General features: G+C 48.3%; 1 protein-coding gene across 4 annotated transcripts in view; it reads left to right on the top strand.

The window, feature by feature from the left end:
* Positions 1-1,399: 1,399 nt before the first annotated feature.
* LOC120991082 (guanylate-binding protein 1-like) overlaps positions 1,400-27,949 on the top strand; it is a 50,427-nt gene continuing 23,877 nt past the window's right edge. The window contains exons 1-9 of one of the 4 annotated variants that reach the window (XM_040419981.1): positions 1,400-1,412; positions 6,232-6,235; positions 6,441-6,471; positions 11,713-11,898; positions 12,154-12,281; positions 18,983-19,092; positions 21,375-21,571; positions 23,465-23,470; positions 27,845-27,851. In XM_040419981.1, the coding sequence (XP_040275915.1) occupies positions 11,724-11,898; positions 12,154-12,281; positions 18,983-19,092; positions 21,375-21,571; positions 23,465-23,470; positions 27,845-27,851 (623 nt within the window). In that variant the 5' untranslated portion in view covers positions 1,400-1,412; positions 6,232-6,235; positions 6,441-6,471; positions 11,713-11,723. Of the gene's footprint in view, positions 1,413-3,444; positions 3,488-3,570; positions 3,597-6,231; positions 6,236-6,293; positions 6,472-11,712; positions 11,899-12,153; positions 12,282-18,982; positions 19,093-21,374; positions 21,572-23,464; positions 23,471-27,844; positions 27,852-27,949 lie in introns of those variants that run through there. The other 3 variants (XM_040419994.1, XM_040419988.1, XM_040419975.1) reach the window with 3 other exon arrangements.

Genomic DNA, 27,949 nt, shown 5'->3' with positions numbered 1-27,949 from the left:
CCCTGACGTCCCTAGACGGGTTCCTCACCCGTACGCCGATCACGTGTCTAAACCCTGGCTTTCCCTAAATGAGCCCTAGATAGTGAACGGGCCGGTGGGATCGCTAGTCCGCACCACTGTCACTAAGAGGGAAACACCAGGGAGAGGACAGACAATACAGACAAACACATAAACCCAGGTGGGCGACCACAGCAGACCACAAAGGTCCAACAGGGATCCGGAGGGTAACGTTCTGGACCAACAACCAGAGAACGCAGCAACACAGCTCCAGAAGGTCAGAATAGATGTCCAGGCAGGAAGCTCTATATCTGGCAACCAGAGAAGTGTGAGAGAGGAATATAAGGAGGAAGGGAGTGCTGGACAAGGAACAGCTGAGGAGACGGAGCTACGGATCCCTGAGTGAGCCAAAAAGGGTTGCAAAGCAAACCCAGAAAGCTCCCATAAGGAAACAGCCCTATCTTACATAGAGCGCGCAGCCAACCGCTGCGACTTCCTGACCCCGGGTATAACGGAGTCAGGCGTAGTTCTTGACACCCTCGTGACACCACCATATTCTTTTACATTGTGAAGAACTTTGACCCATGACACATCCATCAGGTGGGACAGGACGGCCAATTGAGACGTTTCAGCACATGGACACACCCCCTACCTTATAAATAAACCTGATCTGGCCGCCATTTTTCATTCAGTGTTTTGCCAGTGTAGGGAGAGGTCGCTGTGCGGAGCAGGACAGACTGTTAGGGACACCAAACACTAACTAATAGGGCTACAAAAGTCCTTTTAAGGACTGGTAACGTTGTGCTATCGATAGGTGTGATATACTTATAATATACTTTCTAACATAGAAATTATATTATAGTGCATTTGTATTGTGCGGCAGTTGTGTGCGGTTCTGCTGCGATACCGCAGGTATCTAGAGGGACAAACGTTATTGGAACCACTAATTGCACCTGGTGTGAATGCATAATTTTTGGGGCCTGTAGTCTACTGGCCGTGGCCAACAGTAAAATTGATATCCAATGACCGCCTATTATACCTCCACAGCCACATAATCACTTGATCTTTTCTGTACGGTGAATGCCTAATTGTTGGGGCCTAGGAGGAATTCAACACCTGTGACGACCACGTGTTATTGAATTTCACCTATTATTATTTGGGGTTTATTCAACAGGGGGGATTTTGTTAGCCATGTTTTTAATTCAATTTTATATTTTTTGTTCTTTTAAACATATGTATTTGACATGTATTTGAACTGGCCTGCAGTAAAATTGTTATCCAATGACCGTATAATCTATCTCCAGCCACATAATCACTTGATGTTTTCTGTCCGGTGAAGGCCTAATTTTTGGGGCCTGTACTCCCGTGGCCTAAAATAATTTTTTTCTAGGTTCCAGCAGGGCACATTTTTGAGAGTTTCCATTTAAAGTACATAAAAATACATTTTTTATGGTAATTTTTGCCATTGATCCCCCTCTGGTATGTCACTGTCCATGTTGTGGGACAATTTGTGGAGAATGGTGCAGCAGAGGATGGAGCTGTGGAGAATGGTGCAGCAGAGGATGGAGCTGTGGAGAATGGTGCAGCAGAGGATGGAGCTGTGGACAATGGTGCAGCAGGGGATGGAGCCGTGGAGAATAGTACAGCAGGGGATGGAGCTGTGCAGAATGATGCTGCAGTGAATGGAGCTGTGGAGAATGGTGCAGCAGGGGATGGAGCTGTGGAGAATGGTGCAGCAGGGGATGGAGCTGTGGAGAATGGTGCAGCAGGGGATGGAGCTGTGGAGAATGGTGCAGCAGGGGATGGAGAATGGTACAGCAGGGGATGGAGCTGTGGAGAATTGGTGCAGCAGGGGATGGAGCTGTGGAGAATAGTGCAGCAGGGGATGGAGCTGTGGAGAATGGTGCAGCAGAGGATGGAGCCATGGAGAATGGTGCAGCAGGGGATGGAGCTGTGGAGAATAGTACAGCAGGGGATGGAGCTGTGCAGAATGATGCTGCAGTGAATGGAGCTGTGGAGAATGGTGCAGCAGGGGATGGAGCTGTGGAGAATGGTGCAGCAGGGGATGGAGCTGTGGAGAATGGTGCAGCAGGGGATGGAGCTGTGGAGAATGGTGCAGCAGGGGATGGAGAATGGTACAGCAGGGGATGGAGCTGTGGAGAATTGGTGCAGCAGGGGATGGAGCTGTGGAGAATAGTGCAGCAGGGGATGGAGCTGTGGAGAATGGTGCAGCAGAGGATGGAGCCATGGAGAATGGTGCAGCAGGGGATGGAGCTGTGGAGAATAGTACAGCAGGGGATGGAGCTGTGCAGAATGATGCTGCAGTGAATGGAGCTGTGGAGAATGATGCAGCAGGGGATGGAGCTGTGGAGAATGGTGCAGCAGGGGATGGAGAATGGTACAGCAGGGGATGGAGCTGTGGAGAATGGTGCAGCAGAGGATGGAGCCATGGAGAATGGTGCAGCAGGGGATGGAGCCATGGAGGGTGCAGCAGGGGATGGAGCTGTGGAGAATGGTTCAGCAGGGGATGGAGCCATGGAGAATGGTGCAGCAGGGGATGGAGCTGTGGAGAATGGTGCAGCAGAGGATGGAGCTGTGGAGAATGGTGCAGCAGGGGATGGAGCCATGGAGAATGGTGCTACAGGGGATGGAGCTGTGGAGAATGGTACAGCAGGGGATGGAGCCATGGAGAATGGTACAGCAGGGGATGGAGCTGTGGAGAATGGTGCAGCAGTGGATGGAGCTGTGGAGAATGGTACAGCAGGGGATGGAGCTGTGGAGAATGGTGCAGCAGAGGATGGAGCTGTGGAGAATGGTGCAGCAGAGGATGGAGCCATGGAGAATGGTGCAGCAGGGGATGGAGCTGTGGAGAATGGTGCAGCAGGGGAAGGAGCTGTGGAGAATGGTACAGCAGAGGATGGAGCTGTGGAGAATGGTACAGCAGAGGATGGAGCTGTGGAGAATGGTGCAGCAGGGGATGGAGATGGGGAGAATGGTGCAGCAAGGGATGGAGATGTATAGAATGGTGCAGCAGGGGATGGAGCCATGGAGAATTGGTGCAGCAGAGGATGGAGCTGTGGAGAATGGTGCAGCAGGGGATGGAGATGGGGAGAATGGTGCAGCAGGGGATGGAGCTGTGGAGAATGGTACAGCAGAGGATGGAGCTGTGGAGAATGGTGCAGCAGGGGATGGAGATGGGGAGAATTGTGCAGCAGGGGATGGAGATGTGGAGAATGGTGCAGCAGGGGATGGAGCTGTGGAGAATGGTACAGCAGAGGATGGAGCTGTGGAGAATGGTGCAGCAGGGGATGGAGATGGGGAGAATGGTGCAGCAGGGGATGGAGCTGTGGAGAATTGATGCAGCAGGGGATGATACGTTTAGTTCTGCTGATACTTTAGTAAATCCTGGACTTTCCCATATTAATATCTTCTGATCTTATTACAGGATGAGCTCGGCTATAATCTTGGCACAGGGAGGACCCGAATATTAATAATCAGCAGCTTCTAGACTCACAGATGTGTATAAGGAGGACGGTGCATCCCTGAGTCTGAGGCGTGGAAAGGGTTACCAAACCAATCACAGGAGACGACCGTGGAAGGTAATGAATAAATCTCAAATTATCTCATTTTTGTTGGTCTTTTCTCACATCATATTAATTCGGTTATTATCGCTGCTGCCGGACATCACATTAACATCCGGTCTACGCACACAGCGCTTTGTTTTTGTTTTTTTGGAGCAGTTTTGGGTCCAAATTTCTCTACAGAACCTGAAAAACACCAAATGAAAGCGAAAAATTTAGTAAAATAAAAACCAAGATGAAATATGTTCGAAGTTCACGGCAGAGGAACATATGATAGCCCTGAAGGAAAACATGTGACGAAACTATAAAACTGCAGCGGGTGCCTAGGGGCGGCCATCGGAGACTGAACAGCATCGTGTGATCCAAGCAGACGCCAGGTTAACCCTCTGAGCACCAGAACTTTATACTCACACGCTTTGTCACTTGTAAAGCCTTGTTGCTCTGAGGGTTAAATACTAATGACCGATCCACAAGTTTCTCTTTGTTAATTTTCTATTCTATTTTCTGCACATTATTACGGGGGCGGCCATATTGCCTGAGTTGTCAGCAGCATTCAGAGGTTTGCTTTACAGCAGCGACAGGAACCTGCAGTGCGGAGATGACTCACTGATTTCTGGGAGTGTGTTGTGGGCATGCTCCGTGACCTGTGAAGAGGTCATTGTGCAGGGAGGGGGAGGAGGTGAGACGTGACATCATCTATTGTGGCTCTTGTGTTCGCTATAGATAGGATTACAATAACAGATAACACCTGTCTGTGCGAATAAAGAGATGATTGCTGAGCCAGTCTGTTACTCTGTAATTCTTCTAGCGCCGTTCTATGGAAACAGTAGGTGTAAAGAGCACACCAAATGCTTGAAATAGCTTCTTTATTAACTTCAACTTTTCTTCATATAACACTGCCGCCTCCGCAGCAGATAGTCCATGTACATAACACGTGTTGAAAAGATATCACAAAATGGCGGTATGCATAAGATGGTGGTTCAACTGTTCAATCTTGTCATTCAACATAAATGGTGGACATATTTCTCTCTTCAGTATCTGTACTCTCACTTTAAGGCTACTTTCACACTCACGTTTGGTGCGGATCCGTTCAGGTTATACAAACGTCTGCATCTGTTCAGAACGGATCCATTTGCATTAACTTTAACATAGCCAAGATGGATGGACCCGTTTTCTATTGTATCATAGAAAACAGATCCGTCCCCATTGACTTACATTGTGTGCCAGGACGGATCCGTTTGCCAGCAGCGTTTGGGTGTCAGCCTCCAGAGCGGAATGGAGACTGATCGGAGGCAAACTGACGCATTCTGAGCGGATCCTTTTCCATTCAGAATGCATTAGGGCCAAACTGATCCGTTTTGGATGCTGAGCCCTGAACGGATCTCACAAACGGAAAGCCAAAACGCCAGTGGGAAAGTAGACTTAGTTACTTAAGCACTTTATTTTCTCTCTGAGAGACATATCTGAGGTTTAACCAGTAGTTCTATTAAACCGATAATGCTCTGATAAGCGGTTTGTACGGTTTGCGATATGATTTGCGCAGTTTTGTGGAACTGTAAATGAACATATACAACTGGTCTCAGTATACCGCTCTGATCACAGTATTAGGCCCCATGCACATGAACGTGGTCGTGCTGCGGCCCGCAAAATGCAGGCCGCAATTCACGAACACAGTCCGTGGGGCAGCCGCAGTGGATCGCAGACCCATTCACTTGAATGGGTTCACGATCCGGCCATTCCGCAAAAAGATAGGACATGTTCTATCTTTTTGCGAAACGGAAGTACGGGGGACGAAACCCCACAGAAGCACTCCGCAGTGCTTCCGTTCCGCACCATTCCGCATCTCTGGATTTGCGGACCCATTCAAGTGAATGGGTCCGCATCTCGGAATGCCCACGGAACGGCACCCGTGTATTGCGGATCCACAAATGCAGTCCACAATACGGCAATGGGAAGCCCATGTTCGTGTGCACGGGGCCTTAACAATATGAACATCATATAACCGTTCTAAATACCTATTTGACCTCTTGTTCCGATAAAACACAGCTCTGACTGGAAATGTCTGGTCTATACTGACTCCAGGAGCAGGGGTCAGCAACCTTCAGCACTTCAGCTGTTGTGAAACTACAATTCCCAGCATGCTCCATTCATTCCTATGATATTTCGTAGAAGAGCAGAGCAAGTATGCATGCTGGGAGTTGTAGTTTTACAACAGCTGGAGTGCCGAAGGTTGCCTACCCCTGTACTAGGGGGTTTCCCACACATGCTCAGTGTGAGGCTGGCTGTGATTGGTCAAGACTTCTGCCCAGCAACAACAGTTTAACTCTCTGCTTCCTGTTGCTAATTCTGCTGTGTCACTGAGCTCACCTCACATTCACTTACTGAATCTTAAAGGGATATTATCTTTTCTGCTTCTGTGAACACAATATATAACGGTTATATGACGTCCAGAACATGAAGTCACTGCACATGACTCTCTGTCTGTCTCTAATATATAAACATAGGAACTGTATTAAAATTATTGGGAAGTCTAGCCATATAAACATGTAAGTCATATTAGCAGTCTAGGACAGGTCTTAGCTGGCCAGCTACAGTGGGGCTGAGCTGCAATACCGCACACAGCCTGTGGACAGATGTGGCGCTGTTTATGGAGAAAGCAGCCAGGGTTTTGTAATCCTGTGCAGCCCCTATGAGGGGTTAATTGTCTAGTGCACGACCAGAGGTATGTGGAGGGAGAGAAGCAGATGAAGTCGTCTTACTTTCACTTTCAGTTGAGAAGATATAATAAGGGCGAGCTGGCGGGTGACGACCAGAGAGCTGAGCACGGAGCGGGCGACCTACCTGCACGGTGAGGACGGATTTTCTCTTCAGAATTTGCGTCGTGTAAAGTCACGTAAGTCACCGCATTCAGCCACGAGACATAACTCTGCAGCAGAGGCACCGCTTAACCCTTTGAGGGCTGGGGCTTCTTACTTCACTCTTTAGGACTGAGGGAAATTCTTCAAAGAGAAATAACTTTTTTATTTTTCCGTCGATGCAGCCACGCGGGTATTTCTGTGGCCTCAATCACGCATTTTTAATTTTCCATTCGTATAGTCACATGAGGGGAGAAGTTAGATTTTTATGGCACCATTTCATTTACTGTGTGTTGTACTAGAAAATGGAAAAAAAAATCTTTGTGGAGTGAAAATTTAAAAAAATGCACAATTCCGACAATGTTTTTTGGCTTTTGATTTTACAGTGCTCACTGTGCAGGAAGCCTGACATGACGTCCTTATTATGTGGCTCAATATGATTACGGCGATACCAAATTTGTATTGTTCTTTTTCTGCTTTACTATTTTTAAAAAAATTAAAAACCTTTGAAAAAAATTTTTTTCTTTGCATCGCCATTTTTTTACAGTCAGAATTTTTTTATTTCTGTGTGAGAGTGTTTTTGCAGGACGGACAGTAGTGCTTATTGATACTATTTTTTGATCAGTGCACAACTATGGGCTTGTTCACACGAACGTAAGGACTCCGTGCTTTGGACCGCAAATTGCGGTCCGCAATGCACGGGCAACAACCGTGGGGCAGCCGCATGCAGATTGCAGACCCATTCACTTCAATGGGGTCTGTGATCCGTCCGTTCCGCAAAAAGATAGAACAAGTTCTATCCTTTTACGGAACGGAAGCACGGAAACGGAACACCACAAAAGCACTCCGTAGAGCTTCTGTGGGCTTCTGTTCCGTGCTTCCGTTCCGCACCGCATTTCCGGATTTGCGGACCGATTCAAGTGATGCGGTGACCCGTGTATTGCGGAACCACGTATGCGGCTCGCAGCATGGGCACGGAGCCCTTACGTTCGTGTCAGCAAGCGCTATCCCTGTTATTAAATTATTTTTGGGGGGGGTGGATACGGTGACCAAAAAATTGTAAATCGTGAGTTTTTTTATTTTTTTCTGTTACAACGTACACCATGCAGGAAAAATATTTTTATATTTTAATAGTTCCAACATTTTTGGTTGCGGCGATACCTGATATTTTTTTAATTGTTTAATTTGTATATGTAATATTGAAAAGGGGAAATTATTTGAACTTTTAATATATTTTTTTACTTTTCACACAATAACTTTTAGCCCCCTTATGGGGCTAGAACCTGGGATCTTTTGATCACTTGTCCCATACATCATAACAGAGAACTATTATGGTGAATGGGATTCTGCGGCTGTGCAGTGCCTCATGCACAGCTTAGCAGGCATCTTACTGTGACAGACCTGGGAACCTTCAGCAGCTCCCAGGTTGTCATGGTAACTGATTGGAGCCCCACTATTTCACTAAGGGGGCTCCTATCCGAAGGCAGCGAGAGCCTTCTCCCTCAACCTAACTCCATAGATGCCACAATTGCTATTAACCGCAGCATCTGAGGGATTAAATGACCAGGTTCGGCGTCATCACCGATCCCAGTCATTGTGGCCGGGTGCTTGCTGTATTATACAGCCAGCACCCGCCGCGTATGGAGCAGGCTCACCGCAGCAGCACGCTCCATATATTCCCACAGGTACGTTATGGTGGCTGAAGGGGTTAATGATTAAACTTTTTCAACTCTTTCTGGGGGGAAATGGAACAAAAACAGCAATTTCGCCCTTGTTTTTTTTGAGTTTTAAATTCTGAGCTGTTCGCCGTGTGGCACTAATGATGGGGGTCATTTCTTATACCGACTGTTTTTTAGAGCGTGATTAGACCGGCGCAGTTGATTAGACTGTAGTATTTACAAGGAGTCGCGCAGCAAGTGGGGAATAAAGCGTCTTTATATCCGTCAGGGCGCGGGGGGGATCGTGTGAATACGACTACGTGTTGGTCACTCACGAATTAGGTACAAAAGTGCAGAGAAAAAGTTGCAGCCATATCGACATGTTTTCTGTTTGTGAAAAGGCGCTCGTCTCCCTGATAATAACACAAAGGGGATGAACAGAACTGCGCCACCGCTGGAGAGGAGTCAAAATTACAATGTTTTTGCACCTAATTCATGGGTAAAAAAGGCGCAAAAAACCATCACCAAAATTAGACTAAAACTGAAAATTGTGGAATGAGGTGCAAACGCTTCGGAAGCAGGAGCGCTTTCATCAGTAAATGCGCCTAAAAAATTAGACCGTCTAAAATAGGAATAATTTGACTAAAACAGGGGCAAAACACTATAATAAATGACCCCTAATGTGTTTCCTTTGCTCTATGGGTTGGTGCGAATGCAGCGATACCAAATATGTATAGTTTTTTTACGTTTTACTACTTTTACACAATGTAAATAGTTTTATGTACTTTTTGTTTTTTGTGGTGTTTGTTGTTTGTGTCCTCACATTCAAAGAGAAGTAAGCAGGGCTGGGACAAGGCCATTTGGTGCCCAGGGCGAAGATGGCAAACTGCGCCCCCCCCCGTTTTTAAGAAAGAATCAATGTTGTTTCAAAACAAGAATATACTTAAAGCAATAGAACAAAGGACTGTGGGACTTTGAAAGTATTCATTTTAAAACACGTGTGTAAACACGAATATGAACTTTGCCCCACGATAGCTCTTTTGTAGAACCCCCATAAAAACTTACAGTTACTTGACTTGGCCCTTGGGGATCTCGGACACCACTTCAACACTTTGGCCGGGGGCTCGGTGGAGCTGATGTTGTGTTTTATCCTAATGAGAAAGATTTCATAATAAGGATTTGGAGAAGGGGCAGAGGGATAGCAGAGCAGGGAGAGGCTGGTGCTGCTACTAGGGGGTCATACCATGGGGGAGTAATAAAACCCACCATAATGCCCCCCCCAGTAGTAATAATTCTCCTTATAATATGCAAAACATACCCCTTTGTAATGCCCCCAGTTGAGCTAATGTTCCCATAATGTGCCAACATAAAATACCCCCCTTCTCAGTGCCCCCGTAGATGACCCCCATAGTGCTCCCCCCTTCCCCATAGTACCCACCATAATGTGTCCCAGTATAAAATGCCCCTATACAGAGCCCCCCATATAAAATATCTTCTTTTTAGCCTCAGTAGATGCCCCTAAATAATCTGCAGTAAGATGTGCCCCCATAGATGCCCCCATATCATGTGCCAGTAGCCAGAGCCCCCCCCATATCATGTGCCAGTAGCCAGAGTGCCCCCATATCATGTGCCAGTAGCCAGAGTGCCCCCATATCATGTGCCAGTAGCCAGAGTGCCCCCATATCATGTGCCAGTAGCCAGAGTGCCCCCATATCATGTGCCAGTAGCCAGAGTGCCCCCATATCATGTGCCAGTAGCCAGAGTGCCCCCATATCATGTGCCAGTAGCCAGAGTGCCCCCATATCATGTGCCAGTAGCCCCCCATATCATGTGCCAGTAGCCAGAGCCCCCCCCATATCATGTGCCAGTAGCCAGAGTGCCCCCATATCATGTGCCAGTAGCCAGAGTGCCCCCATATCATGTGCCAGTAGCCAGAGTGCCCCCATATCATGTGCCAGTAGCCCCCCATATCATGTGCCAGTAGCCCCCCTTATTGCCAGTAGCCCCCCTTATTGCCAGTAGCCCCCCTTATGTGCCAATAGCCCCCCTTATGTGCCAGTAGCCCCCTTATGGGCCAGTAGCCCCCCTTATCATGTGCCAGTAGCCCCCCATATCATGTGCCAGTAGCCCCCCTTATTGCCAATAGCCCCCTTATGGGCCAGTAGCCCCCCTTATGTGCCAATAGCCCCCCTTATGTGCCAGTAGCCCCCTTATGGGCCAGTAGCCCCCCTTATCATGTGCCAGTAGCCCCCCTTATCATGTGCCAGTAGCCCCCCTTATCATGTGTCAGTAGCCCCCCTTATCATGTGCCAGTAGCCCCCCTTATCATGTGCCAGCCCAGTAGTCCCCCCTTATCATGTGCCAGCCCAGTAGCCCCCCTTATGTGCCAGCCCAGCCCAGTAGTCCCCCCTTATCATGTGCCAGCCCAGTAGCCCCCCTTATCATGTGCCAGCCCAGCCCAGTAGTCCCCCCTTATCATGTGCCAGCCCAGTAGTCCCCCCTTATGTGCCAGCCCAGCCCAGTATTGTACCTATATAAATAAAAAAAATAATAAAAAAAACTTATACTTACCTCCAGCAATGTGATGCGATGCAGGCCGCCTCTTCCGTCTGTGTCCCTCGCTATACGGCAGTCAGGCGACGCGATGACGTCATCGCGCCGCCTGCACCGGCCTCTGATAGGCTGCCAGCACTAGGCCGGCAGCCTATCAGAGGAACAGGAGGGGACACACCTCTCCCTCCTCTGCCGCAGCGCAGGCATCTGTATTGCCGTCCTGAGGACGGCAATACAGATGACTATGGAGATGAGCGCTTCCGCAATGGAAGCGCTCATCTCCTGCTCTGCCCTGCCGCCGGCCGCGGCCGCCCCCACTTGTCACCAGGGCCGCGGCCTTGCGGCACTCAGGCTTGCCGGCCCACCGGGAAATTTCCCGGTATCCCGGCAGGCCAGTCCGGCCCTGCTGCGCCCCCCTCCTTGTAGCGCCCAGGGCACCCGCTCCTTCGGCCCCTGCCTTGTACCGGCCCTGGAAGTAAGTATGGCAGTACTGAAGACTGGCGAATGCAAGCTCCTGCATTCCAGGAGGCACGGCTCTGCTATACACCGGAGGCACGGCCTTACTATATACTGGAGGCACTGCTATAGTGGAGGCACGGCTCTGCTATGCACCAAAAGCACGACTCTGCTATATACTGGAAGCACAGCTCTGCTGTATACCGGAGTCACGGCTCTGCTGTATGCCGGAGTCACGGCTCTGCTGTATGCCGGAGTCACGGCTCTGCTGTATGCCGGAGTCACGGCTCTGCTGTATGCCGGAGTCACGGCTCTGCTGTATGCCGGAGTCACGGCTCTGCTGTATGCCGGAGTCACGGCTCTGCTGTATGCCGGAGTCACGGCTCTGCTGTATGCCGGAGTCACGGCTCTGCTGTATGCCGGAGTCACGGCTCTGCTGTATACCAGATGCTCTGCTGTATACCGGAGGCACGGCTCTGCTGTATACCGGAGTCACGGCTCTGCTGTATGCCGGAGTCACGGCTCTGCTGTATGCCGGAGTCACGGCTCTGCTGTATAGCGGAGGCATGGCTCTGCTATACTGGAGGTAACTTCTATTTCCTTCATTCACAGATTTTCCGATAATGGAGCGTCCAGTGTGTCTGATAGAGAACCACGAGGATGGGACCATCCGGGTGAATCAGGAGGCCCTGGAAATCTTATCCCGCTTTACTCAGAAGGTGGTTGTTGTGTCCGTAGTCGGGAAATACCGGACCGGGAAGTCCTATCTGATGAACAGACTGGCGGGGTGTAAAAATGGTGAGAGGCGGAATGTGTGCTGGAGACCCCTGGAAATTAGATTCCTATTCTGTCGAAAGACATGAAATGATAGGACCAGGTCCTGGGCCACGTATCTCCTCATGGAGACAATGGAGCGTTGGAGGAAGCGTCTACCACTATTGGCCTCCACCCTCCTTTGCTGACCATGGTCATCTCCACGTTGATGATGGGCACTGCCCTTGGTCTCTTCTTGTATAACCCCTTCCTATTACCTCTGTGTGTTTGTCCATTCAGGCTTCTCCTTGGGCTCGACAGTCCAGTCCATGACTAAAGGTATCTGGATGTGGTGCGTTCCTCACCCTGTGAAACATGGGCACACTCTGGTGCTGCTGGACACAGAAGGCCTGGGTGACGTGGAGAAGGTCAGTGTGAACATTCCTGAAGCCAGAGTCATCGGTGCCGTATATACAGCATAGAGCTAGTGGTGTGAGGTCCATCTAGGGTGGCCACTTTCATAGGCCTTCTGTTGCAGTGATTGGGCTGAGTGCTGTATGCTCCTCACGTGCTCAGTCAGGTTCTCCTGTTCTGTGCCTGGTCGAGTGGGATGACGCAAGCTGGGCACTGACCTCTGGACTGGTTCAGCAGACAGGGAATATGTCACTACCAGAGCTTTGGGACGTTCTCACAGCTCTGTTTCTCCACCCCTGTGATGATGTCACTACTAGAGCTGGGAGGAGTTCTCACTACTCTGTTTACTTTTGGTTTCTTTCACCACAGCTGTCCTTCATGTGTTTGATTTTCCTCTCTTTATATCACCCCTCCTCCTATGATAGGATGTGGATTATAGTTCTCACTTCAGTTGTAGCTCTGGCTTTAGTTTCTTCACTTGTAGCTATCAGTTCACTGGACCTGTGTTCTGCTGCAGCTAGCACTCCGGATATTGCCAGCCTGTCCTTGGATCCGTCTTCTCTGCGGCTGCAACAACGTCAGCTAAGTGTGCAGACATTGTTGTGTTCCTGTTTATTTTCTGACTGGATCTGAGGTGGCCACGGTTCCCTCCATATACTGAGTAGGGCACTGGTGGCCGTGCCCCTTCCACTATTGTAGGGGTTACAGTGGTCATTAGTCTTAGGCACGTGGGCATGCCTCTTTCCGCCATTTGGATCCGGGCATGTGCTTTAGCAGAATAGGGAGAGCGTTGAGGGTCGGACAGGGGTCACCCGTTATCCTCCCTAGTTCTGGGTCCAGTCAGTAGCTCTGTACTGTGTATTACTATTGTTGCCCACATACAGCCGTGACATTATAATCCACCAAAACCGTCCTTTTTTGACATGGATCCGCTTTCTGGCCTGGTTGACCGCATGCAGGGTCTTTCTTTGGAAGTAGCGGATCTCCGTCAATCTATGACTCAGCTTCAAGCTTTGGGCCCTGCTCCGGCTCATGGAGTCTGTTGCGAGCCAAAGGTCTCACTTCCGGAGACGTTCTCCGGGGGCAGTGAGAATTTTGTTCGTTTCAGAGAGGCATGCAAACTCCATTTTTGCTTGTGTCCTCTCTCTTCTGGTAATCAAGAGCAGAGGGTGAGGATTGTCATCTCCCTGCTCAGGGGTAATGCTCAGACTTGGGCTTTTTCGCTGCCATCAGGGGATCCCTCCCTTCGATCCGTGGAGGGATTTTTTGTGGCCCTGGGGCAGATTTATGATGACCCGGATCGTGTTGCTCTGGCCGAATCTAACCTACGTGTTTTATGCCAGAACAAACGGTCTGCGGAGCTTTATTGTTCTGAATTTCGGAGATGGGCAGCTGATTCGGGTTGGAATGATGCTGCACTCCGGAGTCAGTTCTGTCATGGTCTCTCGGAGAGATTAAAAGATGCGTTTGCTTTCCATGAGAGACCAACGTCCTTAGAGTCTGCCATGTCATTGGCGGTACGCCTTGACAGGCGTCTAAGAGAAAGAAACGAGACCTCTCTGTCCAGCCATTGTCAGTCTAGGGGCAGTGGTGCGGACTCATTCAGTGTGCAGGGGCCTCATCCTGTCTCGCTCCCCTCTGAGGAGGAGCCCATGCAGCTAGCTCGACTTGCCCCTGATAAAAGAGGATTTAGTCCTCAGAGTATGGTCTGTTTTTGTTGTGGGGGCATAGGTCATTTGGCAAATGTTTGTCCATCTAGGAGATTCTTGAACCGTACTAAGAGCGATAATAAGAGAAAAATCTCAAAAGGTAAATCATCAAGTTCTGCTTCATCTGCTACTTTGGGCAAAGTTGATGTAGGATTTGATGCTTTTCCTCTGACCTGCAGTTCCCGTTTTCTCCTGTCTGCCAGGGTGGCGCTAGAGAGCAAAGTCATTTCTTGTGAGATTTTTGTCGATAGTGGAGCGGCCGTCAATCTTATTGACACTCAATTTGTAGCCATGCATGGTTTTCAGGTTTGCACATTAGATAAAGATATACCTGTTTTTGCTATTGACTCTGCTCCACTCTCACAGAGATCTCTGAAAGGCATTGTTCACAATATCCGGCTAGCTGTAGGTGACACTCATGTGGAGGATATATCTTGTTTTGTCCTTAACGGATTGCCGTCTCCTCTAGTTTTGGGGTTACCCTGGCTCACTAGACATAACCCCACTATTGATTGGCAAGGAAGGCAAATAAATGAGTGGAGTGACTTTTGTAGAGAGAATTGTCTCACAGCGACTTTTGCAGAGGTGTCTACTAAAACGGTGCCATCATTTCTCTCTGATTTCTCGGACGTGTTTTCCGAGAGCGGTGTTCAGGAGCTACCTCCTCACCGGGAGTTTGACTGTCCCATTAACCTCATTCCCGGCGCCAAGCTGCCAAAAGCACGCCTCTACAATCTCTCACAACCGGAAAGAATCGCTATGCGAACTTACATCTCCGAGAGTCTCGAAAAGGGGCATATTCGTCCCTCAAAGTCACCTGTGGCCGCTGGTTTTTTTTTTGTTAAAAAGAAAGATGGCTCTCTGAGACCTTGCCTAGATTTTAGGGAGCTGAACCGTATCACGATTCGCGATCCCTATCCCCTTCCTCTGATCCCGGACCTCTTCAATCAAATTGTTGGGGCCAAGGTGTTTTCCAAATTGGATTTGAGAGGCGCGTACAACCTGGTCAGGGTCAGAGAGGGGGATGAATGGAAAACGGCCTTTAATACCCCTGACGGGCATTTCGAGAATCTCGTTATGCCTTTCGGCCTGATGAATGCTCCAGCCGTCTTTCAGCATTTTGTTAATAGTATTTTCTATCATTTAATGGGGAAATTTGTATTGGTGTATCTTGATGATATTTTGATTTTTTCCCCTGATGTTCAGACCCATCAGGATCATCTTTTTCAGGTTCTGCAGATTCTGCGGGAAAATAAATTGTACGCCAAGCTGGAGAAATGTCTTTTTATGGTATCGGAGATTCAATTTCTGGGTTTTCTCCTCTCTGCTTCTGGTTTTCGCATGGATCCCGAGAAGGTCCGTGCTGTACTTGAGTGGGAGCTTCCTGAGAATCAGAAGGCATTGATGCGCTTTCTGGGTTTTGCGAACTATTACAGAAAGTTCATTTTGAATTATTCCTCTGTTGTCAAACCCCTCACTGACATGACAAAAAAGGGGGCGGATTTTTCCTCTTGGTCGGAGGAGGCGCTTGCAGCCTTTTCTAAGATTAAAGAGAATTTTGCGTCTGCTCCCGTCTTGGTGCATCCCGATGTTTCCTTACCTTTTATTGTTGAGGTGGATGCTTCCGAGGTGGGTGTGGGTGCGGTTTTGTCCCAGGGCCCTTCCCCTGCCAAGTGGCGACCCTGTGCCTTTTTCTCTAAAAAACTCTCCCCGGCAGAGAGAAACTATGATGTGGGCGATAGGGAGTTGTTGGCCATCAAGTTGGCTTTCGAGGAATGGCGCCATTGGTTGGAGGGGGCCAGGCACCCTATCACCGTTTTTACCGACCATAAGAATCTGGCATACTTGGAGTCGGCCAGGCGTATGAATCCGAGACAGGCCAGATGGTCTCTGTTCTTCTCCAGATTCAATTTTGTTGTTACATTCCGACCTGGGATAAAAAATGTGAAGGCTGATGCTCTCTCTCGCTGTTTTCCGGGAGGAGGAAACTCCGAGGACCCGGGTCCCATTTTGGCGGAGTGGGTAGTTGTTTCTGCTCTATATTCCGATTTGGAGGCCGAGGTCCAGGCTGCCCAGACTGAGACACCTGCCCGTTGTCCTTCTGGGAAGTTGTTCGTGCCTCCTGAGCTACGTCACAAACTCTTTAAGGAGCATCATGATACGGTTCTTGCTGGTCACCCCGGGAGTAGAGCCACGGTGGATCTCATTGCTCGGAGATTTTGGTGGCCGGCTCTTCGTAAGTCGGTGGAGGGTTTTGTGGCTGCTTGTGAGACGTGCGCTCGCGCTAAGGTCCCTCGTTCACGGCCTTCAGGTTCCCTTCTCCCGTTACCCATTCCTTCCCGTCCTTGGACACACCTGTCCATGGACTTTATCACGGATCTTCCTCGTTCCTCGGGGAAGTCGGTGATCCTGGTGGTGGTGGACCGTTTTAGCAAGATGGCTCATTTCGTACCTTTCCCTGGTTTACCTAATGCTAAAACGTTGGCGCAAGCTTTTGTCGACCATATTGTTAAATTGCACGGCATTCCCTCTGATATTGTTTCCGATAGAGGCACGCAGTTTGTGTCCAGGTTCTGGAAGGCTTTCTGTTCTCGCCTGGGGGTTCGGCTGTCCTTCTCTTCTGCTTTTCATCCGCAGTCGAATGGTCAGACTGAGCGCCTCAATCAGAATCTGGAGACATATTTGCGCTGTTTTGTTTCAGAGAACCAGGAGGATTGGTGTTCATTTCTCCCTCTTGCTGAGTTTGCTCTGAACAACCGTCGTCAGGAATCTTCTGATAAGTCACCATTCTTTGGTGCATATGGGTTCCATCCACAGTTTGGGACATTCTCGGGAGGGGCTCTTTCTGGTTTACCTGAGGAGGAGAGATTTTCCTCGTCTTTGTCTACCATTTGGCAAAAGATTCAGGGTAATCTTAAAAAGATGAGTGAGAGGTATAAGCGTGTGGCTGATAAGAGACGTGTGCCTGGTCCGGACCTGAATGTGGGTGATCTGGTGTGGTTGTCTACTAGAAACATTAAGTTGAAGGTTCCCTCCTGGAAATTGGGTCCCAAGTTTATTGGGCCTTATAAAATCTTGTCAGTCATCAATCCTGTTGCCTTCCGTCTTGATCTTCCACGGGTTTGGAAGATACATAATGTATTTCACAGATCTCTCTTAAAACCATATGTCCAGCCCACGGTACCCTCCTCTTTGCCTCCTCCTCCGATTTTGGTTGATCGCAATCTGGAGTTTGAGGTTTCCAGAATTGTGGACTCTCGCATGGTCCGCGGTTCTCTTCAGTACCTCGTTCATTGGAAGGGTTATGGTCCTGAGGAGAGGATGTGGGTTCCGGTGTCGGACATTAAAGCCACTCGCCTCATCAGGGCATTTCATAGGGCTCATCCTGAGAAGGTGGGTCCTGGGTGTCCGGAGTCCACCCGTAGAGGGGGGGGTACTGTCACTACCAGAGCTTTGGGACGTTCTCACAGCTCTGTTTCTCCACCCCTGTGATGATGTCACTACTAGAGCTGGGAGGAGTTCTCACTACTCTGTTTACTTTTGGTTTCTTTCACCACAGCTGTCCTTCATGTGTTTGATTTTCCTCTCTTTATATCACCCCTCCTCCTATGATAGGATGTGGATTATAGTTCTCACTTCAGTTGTAGCTCTGGCTTTAGTTTCTTCACTTGTAGCTATCAGTTCACTGGACCTGTGTTCTGCTGCAGCTAGCACTCCGGATATTGCCAGCCTGTCCTTGGATCCGTCTTCTCTGCGGCTGCAACAACGTCAGCTAAGTGTGCAGACATTGTTGTGTTCCTGTTTATTTTCTGACTGGATCTGAGGTGGCCACGGTTCCCTCCATATACTGAGTAGGGCACTGGTGGCCGTGCCCCTTCCACTATTGTAGGGGTTACAGTGGTCATTAGTCTTAGGCACGTGGGCATGCCTCTTTCCGCCATTTGGATCCGGGCATGTGCTTTAGCAGAATAGGGAGAGCGTTGAGGGTCGGACAGGGGTCACCCGTTATCCTCCCTAGTTCTGGGTCCAGTCAGTAGCTCTGTACTGTGTATTACTATTGTTGCCCACATACAGCCGTGACAGAATAGCTCACGTCACTCCAGTCACAGAGCGGGATGTCCTGTTGGCCCCGGGCCTCTAATGACTAAGTGTGAGAGCCACAGAAAAGGAGGACTTACAGACGGAGGGCAGGGAGCCAGGAAGCTGGACTGTTTTTCCAAAACCAGACATCTGGCCAGCCTAGATCCATAATCTGTTATTATCTGTACTGGATCTCTGGTATAACTCCCAGCATCCTATCTGTCTGAGCGCAGTCATCCCTACAGCGGCCAGTATGAGCAGATGCTGCAGACGACTGGTGCTTCTGACCCTAAACCAGATACAACAATGGAGAGCTAGAGGAATCCATAGACTGACCACACTGCCACACTTCTAACACTGATACCGTGTGATCGGAGCACATGTGCATTAGAGGCCACACATTAGAGGTCATACATTAGAGGTCACACATGTATTTGTGGTCACAAATGTACTGTATTAGAGGTCCCACGTTTGTTACAGATCAGACATTTATTGGGGTCACACATTAGAGGTCATACTAGTGTTAGGGACCCATCTGCAGAAGCCACCTTGACGCCTGGTAGATGGGCCTGACACATGTTTGATCAAAAATGTGCTCTAAGAGCTTCCATTGACTCATTTATAGTCGGTATTGTACCACTTTTATTTAGAATGACCCCCATTTCTTAGCTCTATTGTTTGTATGTATAACGGTGTGCAGACATTTTCTATTTTATAATCATGTTTGCTTCATGGATCTGCATCTGTGATTCTGAAGGTTCTAGTCTAAATTTTCTTGTAGTACACATTAGGGGTCAGACAATTGGGGTCACACATTTATTGGGGTCACACAGAGGTCACACATTTGGGGTTCGGTTCTGTCGTGTAAACACTTCTCCTTTTTGACCCGGTTTGATTGGATAAAGAAGCCTCTTGTTGTATTTCAGGGAAACAGTGAGAATGATTCCTGGATTTTCGCCCTCGCCGTTCTTCTCAGCAGCACCCTGGTATTTAACAGCGTAGGGACAATCGATCAGCAGGCCATGGATCAGCTCCAGTATCCTTTACATGAGCATGATGGGGGTTGTAGCATCTTACCAGTGGAAGCTGGAGGAATACTAGAAGACTGGCTCTTGGCATCGTGCACACTGCGGTGTCATTGTGGCGCCATACAACTCCATATAAGTGATTAACCCTATGAGGTGCTTTCACACCTGCCATATTGATGGAGGGTGAAAAAGGGCACAGGACTGAGTACTGGGCTAATTCTCGAGACAGGTGTGAGTCCCACAGGTGGGCCTGCAACTATTGGACTTTTATAGTATATCTTGTGGCTATGCCATACAGATTAAAGATGGGAATACCCCTTTAAAGGGGTTATCCGATTTCTGAAACACCCCCACCCCCCATGTGCCGGGCCCCTCCCAGGTAATATACTTGCTCCTCTCATGGTCCCCGCACCGCCACTGCTGCTTCTCCCTGCAAACGGATGAAAACATCCAGTGTCGGGGGTAAGCAGCCAATGGCAGGCAGGGACGGGGATGAGGATGAGCCTCTGTAGCATCGCGAAGCAGCCAATGGCAGGCGGGGACGAGAATGAGCCTCCCTAGCATCGCGGAGCAGCCAATGGCAGGCGGGGACGAGAATGAGCCTCCCTAGCATCGCGGAGCAGCCAATGGCAGGCGGGGACGAGAATGAGCCTCCCTAGCATCGCGGAGCAGCCAATGGCAGGCGGGGACGAGAATGAGCCTCCCTAGCATCGCGGAGCAGCCAATGGCAGGCGGGGACGAGGATGAGCCTCTGTAGCATCGCGGAGCAGCCAATGGCAGGTGGGGATAGGGACAAGACTCCCTAGCATCGCGAAGCAGCCAATGGTAGGCGGGGATGGGGACGAGCCTCCCTAGCATCGCGGAGCAGCCAATGGTAGGTGGGGACGAGGATGAGCCTCTGTAGCATCACGGAGCAGCCAATGGCAGGCGGGGATGGGGACGAGCCTCCCTAGCATCGCGGAGCAGCCAATGGTAGGCGGGGATGGGGACGAGCCTCCCTAGCATTACAGAGCAGCCAATGGCAGGTGGGGACGGGGATGAGCCTCCCTAGCATCGCGGAGCAGCCAATGGCAGGCGAGGACGGGGACGAGCCTCCCTAGCATTGCAAAGCAGCCAATGGCGGACAGGGATGAGCCTCCCTAGCAACGCGGGTGATGCTAGGGAGGCTCGTCCCCGTCCCCACCTGCCATTGGCTGCTCTTCACCCCCGACACCGGATGTTTTCATCCGTGTGCAGGGAGAAGCAGCAGCGGTGGTGCGGGGACCAGGAGCAGCGCTGGGAGCGGGGTAAGTATATTTTCTGCGAGGGGCCCGGCACATGGGAGGCATTCTTCAGAAATTGAATAACCCCTTTAACTTAAAGGCTATGTACACCTTCGGATGCATTATTTTGTATGATTGCATGTTACTCATTTTGGCTAAAAATCATTTTTTTCAATTGGCCTTTATTAAAAATATTGAGCTGTTAGGTCACACTCACAAAGGGTTAACTGTTTTTCTAGCTGTGTGACTAATACTTTCACTTTGTGCCATCTAACAACCCTTATCTCTAAACACTTATTTAAGCCACATTCTTATAGATAAGATAGGAACTGAGCTATAACGAGTGTTTATAATGTCAGAGAGCAGAGATAAGGAGCCCATCAGCTCTTGGTCTGACGGAAAAGAGAGAAAATCCAAAGGGTGTTACTAGAGCATCTCAGCTCTGTACAGAAAAAAGGATTCCATATTTTTTAAAAAGACAAATTAAAAAAAAAAAAATTGCTCAAAATGTATACAATGCAGTAATAAAAATAATTCCCCCAAAGGTATACATAACCTTTAAGAATAAAAGTTGGAGTGACTTTTGTCACTCCTGTTAGCATGTGTTTCTCCTGACCCCCTTTATTTGTTAACCCTCAATTCACTGCTCAAATGCATTTTCCGTGAAGATGGGCTGCCTGCTCACTGAAGGAACAGATTACATGGAAGTGTATTAGAGGTGAGGAGGAAGAGAAGGGACGGTCTTCTGGAGACAGAGAGGCTGACACATAGACTGCTGCTGGTTTGTAAGTGATTTACGTGTAAGCTGCTTAGCTCTGCTTCATAATGGCCTCTATTAATGCGGTTTTGGTCTCATGTGACAGCCGCCCTGTGTGAACGCAGACTGAGAAAAAAAGGAAAGGGAGAATGGAGGGAGGGGAAAGTACTTAGCGTTGTGCCCATTCATTGGACATCCTCTTTGGGTCCGGGGAGTAGATCTCCTAGAGAAACCATAGATACTGCACATATTACTCCTTACCTTCTCCTAGTTATGTCACTGAACTGACTGAGAAAATAAAAGTGAAATCCACCGAGCAAGCAGAGTTAGAAGATGATTCATCAGAGTTCAAGAGATTTTTCCCGTCCTTCGTATGGTGTGTTCGAGATTTCAACCTTCAGCTGCAAATAGATGGGAAGGACATCACCGAGGACGAGTATCTGAAAAATGCCTTGAAGCTGAAGCCAGGTACAAACCTTACACTGAAAATGTTCATTCTGATGAAACCAAATCCTGCGGATTGCTATTGGAACCAGTCGACACTGCGCTGACAGACACCCCCCTAATAGTAATGCCGTCTGTTGCACTGCATTTTGGAATACTTTACTGTAGTGCCCTGGAGCATAGGTACTTTAGAATATGGATGCTTGGGGACATCGGCAACTCCCTACTTTATTACACTTAAAGGGGTTGTCCGCTTTTTTTATATTAATGACCTAGGATAGGTCATCAATATCAGATCGGCGGGAGTCTGACTCCCAGCACCCACACTGATCAGCTGTTTGAAGAGAAGGTCACGCTTAACGCTAACTCAGCTTTCTCTTCATTGTTTACCTGCTTGTTGTCACAACCTCCATGGTGAGAAGGTGACATTACAAGAAGTCGCCCCAATCACTTCTATGGGACGGCTTCCTCCTATTCTATTCAAGGAGTCAGCAATAGAAAAAGGATAGGTCATCAATAGAAAAAAAAGCGGACAACCCCTTTAAGGGTTAAAGTGTGATTTATGTTGTTTATAACTATACTGTTTCATATTGTTGAACTGCATTTTATATGTTTATTGGTTTATTGTTATATATCCTGTTCATTTGCACTGGTATTACACTGTATTTACACTGCAGTGTGGAAAGGGTTAATTCACAGCCAGCTAAGGCTAGTTTCACACTAACGTTAAAATCTTCTGGCAGGCTAATTCAGCAGAGAAACAGCCTATGAGAGTTCATTGTATCTAGCATAGCCAAAAAGGAGCAAAGCACTGCCAGGCCCATTGACTATAATGAAATCTGTCCTGTTTCCGGCATTAGTGGCGGCATTCAGCCGGATAAAAATCGCGATGCTTGCAGCATTTATATTTCCGGCTGAATCCCGGCACTAATGCCACAAACAGGCCAGATCCCTGCTGGGTCCCAATATACTCAATGGGCTCCGGCGGGGAAAGGCAGCATCCGGCTATGCTGATACAATGAAGTCGGGCGGGCTACTACTCTGCTGGAACAGCCTGCCGGAAGATTATAACGCTAGTGTGAAACCTAATACTGAGAGACTTTGGAAATTTCCAGTCTGTACACTGAGAAGCTAGTAATTTTCCACAGTTACTATACATATTTATGCAGAGATGACTTTTGGACGGGAAAAAAACAGACACGGTGAACTTTTGACTGCCTGTTTTAGCTCTGTCAGAAGGATGTTTATGTCTGGAAACTACTTAGTCATTCCCATTGACTTGTATTGAGGCCCCATACAAGTCCATGGCAGCCGTGAACTGAAACATTGTATCTGTTTAGGCTAAACCCCTAGAGGTCTGCAGAGAGGGATCAGTGATAGGAAAGACTGACAGAATGAGGATACTGAGACAGGGATATTCTGACACAGATCTTGGGTCACCAGGTTTTGGCCAGGGTATCAATCTTCTAAGAGAGAGAGGGACACCTAGCTCAGGCCTTTCCTCAGCACAGAACCTTCTGCTGTCCGGGAGGAGAGTGGAAAAGCCAGCCCAGTGCCTCGTCTGTATAATTTTGCAGTTGAGTTCCTCCAGTAAGAAGCATACTGGTTCACTGCAGACCCTGACTCTCTGGACTTATTTCTCATTGGGGTGCACCATGCTTTACCATCCCCTATGGAGAGCAGAATCATGTAGTGATGCCTGGACAGTGTCTGAGGGACCCATTGTAGAGTTGGGGCCACCTCAAGTCTGATCACTACCATCATATTGATTACATAATGGCTGGTGTAAAGACTGTCTGAGAACAAATTTCCTAAGTACGGTCTGTGTCAGACACTGAACCAGCAGGGAGTTCCTATAAGATAGTTACGTAGTTAACACGGTTGAAAAAAGACATAAGTCCATCAAGCTCAACCAAGGGATAGGTGGGGACGCAAATCCCAGAAGGAAATGAAACTAAGATTTCTACACATTTTCATAAGCATTAATGTTTACTTTCCAAAATTCATCTAAACCCTTTTTAAAACCATCTACTGTTCCTGCTGCGACCATGTCCTGAGGAAGTCTATTCCACAGATTCACCATCCTTACAGTAAAGAAGCTTTGACGCTTCTGGAGATTGAACTTTTTCCTCCCCAATCGGAGGCAGTGCCCCCTTGTCTTTTGAGGGCATTTTACATGGAACAGTTTTTGACTATATTTTTTGTACGGCCCATTTATATATTTGTACAGGTTAATCATGTTCCCCCTTAGACGTCTCTTCTCAAGACTAAATATATTTAATTATTTTAACCTTTCCTCATAACTCAGACCCTCCAGGCCCCTTATCAGTTTAGTCGCTCTCATCTGTACTCTCTCCAACTCCAGGGCATCCTTTCTATGGACTGGTGCCCAGAACTTAACTTCATATTCCAGATGAGGCGGCTCCAACGCTTTGTAAAGTGGTAATATTACATCCCTGCCCCGCGAGTCCATGCCTCCTTTAATGCATGACAATATCCTGGTGGCCTTAGAAGCAGCTGATTGACATTGTGCTGTTATTCGAACTACCATCCACAAGGACACCCAAATCCTTCTCTATAAGTCACTCTCCCAGTGTTACATCACCTAGGACATATGAAGCACGGAGATTATTACTACCAAGATGCAGAATTTTACATTTATCCCCATTGAACCTCATTTGCCAAGTTGAGGCCCAATCACTCAGTGTCCCGGTCAGCTTGTAGTTTATGGACATCTTCCATAGACTGCACAGTACTACACAGCTTAGTGTCATCTGCAGAAATAGAAATGGTGCTATTAATCCCGTCCTCAATATCATTAATAAATAAATTAAATAATAAAGGGCCCAGCACTGAACCTTGGGGTCACCACTTATAACCCGGGACCATTCTGAATAGGAATCATTGACCACAACTCTCTGGACACGGTCCTTCTGCCAGTTTTCAATCCAATTACAAACTATACTTTCCAAACCTATAGACCTTACTTTACCTATTAAACGTCTATGAGAGACAGGATCAAAAGCCTTTGCAAAATCCAGAAACACTTCATCCATAGCCGCCCCTCTGTCCAGACTACTACTTACCTCACTACATCCACAGCCGCCCCTCTGTCCAGACTACTACTTACCTCACTACATCCACAGCCGCCCCTCTATCCAGGCTACTACTTACCTCACTACATCCACAGCCGCCCCTCTGTCCAGACTACTACTTACCTCACCACATCCACAGCCGCCCCTCTATCCAGGCTACTACTTACCTCACTACATCCACAGCCACCCCTCTGTCCAGGCTTCTACTTACCTCACTACATCCACAGCCGCCCCTCTGTCCAGGCTTCTACTCACCTCACTACATCCACAGCCGCCCCTCTGTCCAGGCTTCTACTTACCTCATTACATCCACAGCCGCCCCTCTGTCCAGGCTTCTATTCACCTCACTACATCCACAGCCGCCCCTCTGTCCAGGCTTCTACTCACCTCACTACATCCACAGCCGCCCCTCTGTCCAGGCTTCTACTTACCTCATTACATCCACAGCCGCCCCTCTGTCCAGGCTTCTATTCACCTCACTACATCCACAGCCGCCCCTCTGTCCAGGCTTCTACTTACCGCATTACATCCACAGCCGCCCCTCTGTCCAAGCTACTATTCACCTCACTAAATCCACAGCCGCCCCTCTGTCCAGACTACTATTCACCTCATTACATCCACAGCCGCCCCTCTGTCCAGGCTTCTACTCACCTCACTACATCCACAGCCGCCCCTCTGTCCAGACTACTATTCACCTCATTACATCCACAGCCGCCCCTCTGTCCAGGCTTCTACTCACCTCACTACATCCACAGCCGCCCCTCTGTCCAGGTTACTACTTACCTCACTACATCCACAGCCGCCCCTCTGTCCAGACTACTATTCACCTCACTACATCCACAGCCGCCCCTCTGTCCAGACTACTACTCACCTCACTACATCCATAGCCGCCCCTCTATCCAGGCTACTACTTACCTCACTACATCCACAGCCGCCCCTCTGTCCAGACTACTACTCACCTCACTACATCCACAGCCGCCCCTCTGTCCAGGCTACTACTTACCTCACTACATCCACAGCCGCCCCCCTTTTTTTTGTCATTTATTGCCCTTTTTACAGTAGCTTTAAGCCATGGGGGGTTTAGTTTTAGATATGAAGATAATGCTCTTCTGTGATGTAGCCTTGTTCCAAGAGGAGAGCAATGTCCCCTAAACATCATTTCTCAAGGACAAGCAGAATCTGCGAGGCCTACAATAGGTAGGAGTCATTATAGTGATGAGGATCCCATGGCCATTGACTTGTGTTTCACCAAATTCTGCCAAGGAACCTGATGATAAAGTGTCTGCAATCTTGATTAATATCCTTCTCTATAATCTATTTCCAGGAATGAGTGTCGCAGTGCGGAATTACAACCTACCCCGGGAGTGTATCCACCATTACTTCCATTCACACAAATGTTTTGTGTTTGATCGTCCGGCATCTAAGCTAGCTCTCCAGAACATGGATAAAGTGCAGGACTCTCAGCTGGACCCTGCCTTTATACAACAGACGAAGAAGTTCTGTGAGTACATTTATGAGAAGAGTCCAGTTAAAGCCCTATCAGGCGGGTACACGATAACTGGGAGAGGTAGGTCCTTGCTCTATGGTGTAACTTTCTCTCCACCATCTTCTGCAGATGATCTTATTCTCACACTCTTATATCATTAGGTCTTGGGGACGTCGCAGTCTCCTATGTAGAGGCGATCCGCAGCGGTTCCATTCCTTCTATGGAGAATGCAGTTGTTGCTTTGGCGAAGATTGAGAATTCTCGAGCCGTAGAAGACGCTTTATCTAAGTATGACGAGATGATGGCTCTCCATGTCTGCAGATTTCCAACTGAGACACAAGAGGAGTTTCTGAACCTGGACAAGGAATGTCACTCTGAAGCGGTGAAAGTCTTTATGAAACTCTCCTTCAATGATACAGATCAAGAATACCAGGCCAGGCTGATAGTAAGTGAGGTGGAAGAAAAATATGCTTATTGCAAGACATTTTTGGAAAGAAAAAGGCTGTCTTCTGCACATAACAAGAGTACTGTCTGTAAGAGCTCATGTGCAGTGGAGAACAGTCTGCATATGAACAGCTCCTGTAACGGCCATTGTACACGGACTGACCCATCCTGTCCCTAATGATAAAACCTGACTTTCAACCTAACTAAATCTATCTTCTTCACAATCCCTATGCTGTCCATAAACTCTTCTATGTCTGCATCTCCCCTGCTCCGTTTCCCACACTAGTGTTCTTAATTTGAAATGTCAAATGGGGGGCAGCAATTTGCCCAAGTCGAATCGTCAAAATTTCAGATTAGTTTGGAATTAGAATTTTTGTGAAATTTGTAACAAATTTGATACATTTATTAATTTAATTTGCTTATCTCTACTGTCTATAACAATGGGCACTGATATTATGGGGGGGGGGGGGGGGAGTCGGTCTTTAACTATGCCATAGAATAAAAACGTCCCCATAGATCTAATGGCTGTGAAGGTAAATGACAGAAAAGACGACTGGAATGTTCCAAGGAATGACCTGAATTTGCTATGGGAAGCATTTCTGAATGTTATTCTCTTGTAGGAAGCGTTGGGTAATAGAAAGGCAGAGTATCTGCAGAGAAATGAAGAGGCGTCTGAGAGGAGGTGCAGAGCTATACTGCAGGAGCTGAGCGCGGGGCTGGAGAAAGGAATCAAGGAAGGAAGGTTCTCTGTGCCCGGGGGATATAAGATGTTCACTGAGGAGAAGAGATCTCTGGAGGTGGAGTATCTAAAGGTCAAAGCCAAGGGGGTAAAGGTAAGCTGCTCCTAACTACCTTTGTAATCTTTATTATGTCCTATAGGGGGCGCATTTACATGACAATCTCCCACTTCTGTCACTCTGGGCATGACTTATTAGGAGGAAAGATTCCATCCGGCTGATGCCCTACACTTTCCCCCCCAGCCATACAAAACACACAGAGACTCTTTATTTGGTGTAAGGCCGTAGAAGCCAAGTTTATTAACAAAGTAAACCATTATGAAATATATTAAATGGCAACAACTTGCATATATATATTTTATATTGAAGATAGAGCCGTAATATTCCAATCAAACATCGCCAAACCTTCTAAATGTTATAACCCACAATAGTGGGGAAGGATCCTAGAAGGCATTCCAACCAAATATTGCAACCTCCAGTCGCAACCTCCACTTGTATTCCAAACCTTACCCTTGGCCGCACTCACTGACCCAAGGACACAAAATCACCAAATACATACCCATGCAGTCCAAACAAGAGCCCCAGCCTTCAACTTATCAAACCTCATCTATTCCAAATAGTTTTGCCTCCCGGGATCCCC

The sequence above is a fragment of the Bufo bufo genome, chromosome 1 (genome assembly GCF_905171765.1).
Source record: "Bufo bufo chromosome 1, aBufBuf1.1, whole genome shotgun sequence".
NCBI classification, from domain to species: domain Eukaryota; kingdom Metazoa; phylum Chordata; class Amphibia; order Anura; family Bufonidae; genus Bufo; species Bufo bufo.
The sequence above is the reverse complement of the archived record's forward strand: the minus strand, read 5'-3'. Positions and strand labels throughout refer to the sequence as shown.